The 5,431-nt window shown below is 66.5% G+C and overlaps 1 protein-coding gene across 2 annotated transcripts; it reads right to left on the bottom strand.

The window, feature by feature from the left end:
• Positions 1-3,290: 3,290 nt before the first annotated feature.
• LRRC55 (leucine rich repeat containing 55) lies at positions 3,291-4,992 on the bottom strand. Of its 2 annotated transcripts, none has more exons than XM_065636494.1 (2): positions 4,350-4,992; positions 3,291-4,200 (listed from the first exon to the last, which is right to left on the bottom strand). In XM_065636494.1, the coding sequence occupies exons 1-2, from the start codon at positions 4,960-4,962 to the stop codon at positions 3,341-3,343; spliced, it is 1,473 nt and encodes a 490-aa protein (XP_065492566.1). In that variant the 5' UTR covers positions 4,963-4,992; the 3' UTR covers positions 3,291-3,340. The 2 variants fall into 2 exon arrangements, with proteins under 2 accessions (XP_065492566.1, XP_065492567.1); XM_065636495.1 differs by having other exon boundaries at positions 3,950-4,280.
• Between the last annotated feature and the right edge of the window lie 439 nt (positions 4,993-5,431).

Here is a 5,431-nt window from a genome sequence, read left to right as displayed (position 1 = left end):
GGCCTTTGTTCCTGCTTTGAAAGGATGCGGGATCATTACTGGGTTCCTCGGGCCGCTTCCCGTCGGGGGGGCCGCTTCACCCTCCCGGTTGCCACCACCGAGTTTTGGGAGCCAGCCCGGCCAGAGCCGTCCCTCCCCGGACGGTCCTTTGTGTCCTTTGTCTTCACCACGTAAATCGAGGGGGTGGCCGGGGGGGGGCTGTGGTTTGGATAAACCACCCCTGGCAGAAGGGGCTCTTGGCACCCCAGCTGGGGGTTTTGGGGGTTCCCCGTGGCTCTGGTTTGGTGTAAGAGCCGGGGGAGCTCAGGGAGTGGAAAGGCTGCATCCGGGGCCATGGCCCAAAGGGACATTTGAGAGAGAAACATGTTTATATTCAAGGTGCCTTCCAGGCTCGCTTGCCCTGGAGAGGCCCCCTGATACCGCTCATCTGTCGGTCTGTCTGTCAGTCCGCCTGTCCATCCATCAGTCCATGCCTCCCTCTATCCATCTATCCTTCCATCCCTCCATCCCTTATCCCCTTTATCCCTCCCTCCACCTCAAATACCCTGGCGCTAAAGCGGGTGGCGGGGACCCCGTTTTTCAGGGGGGAGCCGGTGAGGGCGATTTCCTCCCGATGGGTGTCCGGGCACGGAAATGACTGCAGGGCTCCCTGCCAGCGGAGACGGAGCCGCCGACTTTCTATCCGCCTCTTGGAGATTTCCCTTTCCCTTCCAGGAGGGAAATGTTTGGCCGAGGAGTCTCTGGGGGGACATGCAGGGACGCCAGGGCCGGGGGGCAGCGGGGGAAGCGGGGCCCGGACCACCCGTCGGAAGGAGATAAGGAAGGTGTTGCCTTCCTGCAGCAGCGCAGATGAGGAGCGAAGATAGAGGGGGGACAGCTGGGGACCGGGACGGGGGGATGGGGACGCTGCCGAGACCCGGAGCATCCTCAGAAAACCCTGGGAGGGCCGGGGAGCTGGGGGGGACCTGGCAAGTTTGGGGACCCTGAATCCCAAAAAAGTGACGCTGCAGCCCGATGCAGGTTTGAGCTCAGCTGGGGTCTGCAGAGCACAGCCAGATGTCCCCAAATCGTGTGCCCCGGGGACGAGGTGCTGGAAAAAAAAGGGGTTACTCTGCGCAGGGACCTTTGGTTGCAGCTAACAGTGTCTGTGGGCTCTGACGGGGAGACACGGCTGGTGGGCACGGGGACAAGGATGGGGACAGGGACAGCAGCCAGCTCCCCCAGCCCCGAGCTGCTCTTTCAAGTTGCCAAACGGCCGAGCAGGAGGTTCAACGCCCCCATTCCGCCCCGGGGGTGCCGAAGTAATTTGGTGTTGTGCTAAGCCAGGTGATGTCCCCAGGTGTCCCCTTTGAAGTGACCTCCTGGTTTACACCCAGCTCTGCACTGCCTTCACACATCCTACCCCAAAGCAAGCGGGGGGACCAGCACCCCTGCACCGTGCTGGGAGGGGGCCAGAGCGGGGACCCGCACCCCCGTGCTGTGCTGGAGGGGGGTCTGGCTCAGATTTGTGCCGGGATAACGTGGTGGTGCCGAAGCCGCCGTGCCAAAGCTGCGCAGAGGAGCTTTGGAGAGACCTGGTGGCTCAGAAATAGCCGAGAACGTAACCGTGGGGTGAGAGAGAAGGCGATTGGGGGGGTGTTCTGGGGGGTCCCTGTTCCAGTGTGTCCCCCACCACACCAGGCCCTGGACACTCATCCAAAATTTGGTCCCTGCCACCTCGTGGGGCTGATTCTCCCTCTTCGGGAGAAGAAAAGGCTCCAGGTGGTTGGGCGGCTGGAGGGAGAGTGGGTGGACATCGAGACGGTGAAGTGACACAGCCCAGCTGCCGCCCGGCCCCTCGGCTCCGGAGAGTCGGGATAGTCCCCGCGTCCCCCCTGCCCCGGGTCCCGGGGAGCGAGGTGACACGGAGGTGACCCGGCTGCCGGCAGCTGGGACTGGAGATGCTGCCGGAGGAATAACAGGAAGAGCCGGGAGGAAAAACACGGCTGATGCCTTCAGCGGGTGTGGGGCAGTGCGGGGCCCCGGCCGCACACGCGTGCCCCCGCTGGACACATGTGTCCCCACCGCACACGCGTGCCCCCGCTGGACACGTGTCCCCGCCGCACACGCGTGTCCCCGCCGGACACGTGTCCCCGCCGCACACGCGTGTCCCCGCTGGACACATGTGTCCCCGCCGCACACGCGTGTCCCTGGCCCTGAGCCGGGCTGCGCCGATGCTCTTGTTGTTGAGGTTCAGCTCTGAGAAAGCGCTCACAGTTTTACAAAAGTCCGTGGTTATAAAGTGTGCTCTGTACAAAGTCAGCTTTTCCCCAACCACCCACGGCTGGGTGCAGTGGGGAGAGGAGGAAAGGAGAGGAGAGGAGAGGAGAGGAGAGGAGAGGAGAGGAGAGGAGAGGAGAGGAGAGGAAAGGAGAGAAAGGAAATGGAAAGGGAAGGAAAGGGAAGGAAGGAAAGGAAAGGAAAGGAAAGGAAAGGAAAGGAAAGGAAAGGAAAGGAAAGGAAAGGAAAGGAAAGGAAAGGGAGGGATAAAGAATTGGAGAAACAATAAAAGAAGAAAAGGAAAAAGAAACAAAAAGAGCAAAAAGATGAGGGTGAGGCAAAGTGACATAGCAGACAGGAGGTGGCCGTGCCACAGGGATACCCCTGACGGGGCCCGGCACCCCGTGTCCTGCACCCTGCGTCGTGTCCCCTGTGCCAGCGCCGCTGGCAGCATCCAGCACCCAAGGGGTCCCCGTCCCTCCGGGGCAGAGCGCAGTGCCGGCGCCGTTCTGCCTCGGAAACACAGAAAACGGGTCTGGCGGGGAGGAGAGTTGGCTCTTCCTGCAGTGCCCAGAACCAGGAGCTGCCGGTGCAGGGACATGGTGTGTCCGCTGTGTCCAGAGGGGTGTCTCAGACTTACCAAAAAGGAAAAAATAAAAGAAAATAAAGAAGAAAGAGCCCAGGTGCCCCTTCCCGGACGCAGTGCCGGGGGCTGCTGCCCTCCTGTGGGCACAGGGCTCGGGGCGCAGCCTCCGCGTGGGGACGAGTTCACCGTTTTTTGTGGTTTTAAACTGCACACCTACGCTCCACCTCCACGCAGGGGGACGCGGTGAGGAAATAAAAAACCTGACAGGCAGAGCCTTCCCGGGAGGCACCGAGCGCCCCAGCCCCGCTCCCCTGCCCCTCGCCACGGGCCACACAACCGGCCACGAAGCCACTAGAAAACACGCACAGGGGACGGCGGCTGGACAGATGGGTCACTGGCTCTTTTTTTTCTTTTTTTTCTTTTTTCTCTTTTTTTTGGTGTTCTTTTCACTTCCCAGCCTTCCCACACCAGCAAGCAGGGATGTCCTGCAGCCGCTCAGAGCCCGGTTTGGTCCCAAACCTGCGTGAGAATTTGGAAGGGACAGGTGGGGACCGGGACGTGGCCGGGAGGTGCTGGCAGCTCGGCCACCGCCAGGCACGGCGGCCCTGGTGCTGTCCTGGTGTCACCGGCAAGGCGCAGGTGTCCCCGGGTCCCTCTCACGGGGGCGGCGGTGCCGAGCTGGGTGTCGGCACTGGGTCCTGGGCTTGGCCCCCCCAGCTTTTTGGGGAGGCTGGAGAGTGTGGGCAGGATTCGGGGGCCTCCACCAGCGCTGCTTTTGGGCTGAACATGAGGATTTCCGTGGTTTTCCCCAGGGAGGGTGGCTGGCGTCCCCCAAGGCACACGCCGCTTTTGGGGGTCTCTCTGGCAAGCAGGGGGTTGCTCTGCAGCTGCAGCCCCCACGGGACCCCCACAGAACCCTGTGCCGCTGCCTCCACCGGCTCTGGGTGGCGGGAATGGGGGGGTCCAGAGCTCATGGTGCTGGGGGGGGGCAATTCTGGAGGGTGCTCGCTGGGACAAAAGCTCCTTGTTTGGGGGCAAAAGGAAGAGACTCCATTCCCCAGTCTCCCCTGCCACAGCCCGGCCAGTGCCTCGAGGGCCACCCCGGCACGGGGGCAGCGGGAGGGGACGAGGACAAGGCACAGTCAGGCGTCCCAGCTGGGGTGTCCGGGGCGGGGGGACGTCGGCGGTGGCGGCGGTGCCTAAACGTCCTCGTCCTCGCTGGCCTTGCTCCAGCGGTGGCAGCAGTTGGCGGTGATGCCCAGCAGGAAGTTGGTGGCCACCGAGGCGATGGAGACGACGAAGCCGACGAAGGCGATGAAGAGATAGTCGTCCAGCGTCAGGGTGAGGTGGCAGGCCTGGAAGCTCTCCTCCGTCAGGGACAGCAGGGGGGCTCCCGCCACCTCGGGGGGGGCCCGGCACTCGGCCAGCTGGGAATCTGACGGGAGGGGGGTGTCAGGGCCCCAAGGGGCGCAGGGCGGGGGGCTCGGGGACAGGCGGCACCCACCTGAGGCGCAGCGCTGGATGCGTCCCCGCAGCCACTTGAGGAAGGGCTCCATGGCGCAGCCGCACACCCAGGGGTTGCCCCCCAGGCGCAGCCCCACCAGCCCCGGCAGCCCCTCCAGCGCGTCCAGGCTGAGGGCCGACAGCCCCCCGTAGCTGAGGTCCAGCTCCCGCAGCTGCGCCAGCCCGCGGAACGCCTGCGGGTGCACCCGCCGCAGCCCGGGGTTGTGGCTGAGGTCCAGGCGCTGCAGCCCCCGCGCCTCGCGGAACATGTCTGCGGGCACCAGGCTGAAGTTGTTGTAGCTCAGGTCCAGCTGCGCCAGGCGGGGAGCGCCCAGGAACAGCCCGGCGGGCAGCGCCGCCAGCGAGTTGTTGCGCAGGTCCAGGGCGCGCAGCTGCCCGTAGCAGGCCAGGTAGCCGGGCGGGATGCTGGCGATGCGGTTGTGGGCCAGGCTGAGGTTGCCGGTGTCCAGCGGCAGCTCGGGGGGCACGGAGAACAGCCGCTGCCCGCTGCAGTCCACCGCCTGCCCGCGGCACGAGCACAGCACCGGGCAGGCCGCCCCGCCGCCCGCCGCCACCGCCGCCGCCGCCGCCAGCAGCCAGGGGCCCAGCAGCATGGCGGGGCGGCGGGGAGCCCCCGCCCGGGGCGGGCCCGGCCCCTCACGGGGCGGCGGGGGCCATCCCGCCGCGGGAAGGGGCCGCTGCCCGCGCACGCCGGCGGCCGCCGCAGCCGTGGGGAGCGCGGCCGCGCTCCGAGCTGTCACTGCGGTGCTCCCGGCATCCCGGCGGCGCCCGGGGCCGCGCTACATCGCCCCCGGGGGCACGGCGCTCTGCGAGCCCCGGGGCTGCGGCGCCGGGCCGTTCTCAGCTGCCTGCGAGGAAGAGCAGCGGGAGAGCCACGCTGGCCACGCGCCCCGCGGGGGGGCACGGCTTGTGCGGCCCGCGGTGGCCGTGCGGGGCACCCGCACCCCGTGCCCCCCGGGCCGGGAGCGCCCCCCCGGGCCGGGAGCGCCCCCCGGGCCGGGAGCGCCCCCCGGGCATTTCAGGCGAAAAAAGAGCCCCCAGCCCTGCTGACCTTGGCCAGCG

The sequence above is a fragment of the Caloenas nicobarica genome, chromosome 5 (genome assembly GCF_036013445.1).
Source record: "Caloenas nicobarica isolate bCalNic1 chromosome 5, bCalNic1.hap1, whole genome shotgun sequence".
Classification (NCBI taxonomy): Eukaryota; Metazoa; Chordata; class Aves; order Columbiformes; family Columbidae; genus Caloenas; species Caloenas nicobarica.
This window is presented reverse-complemented; position numbering and strand designations above follow the sequence as displayed.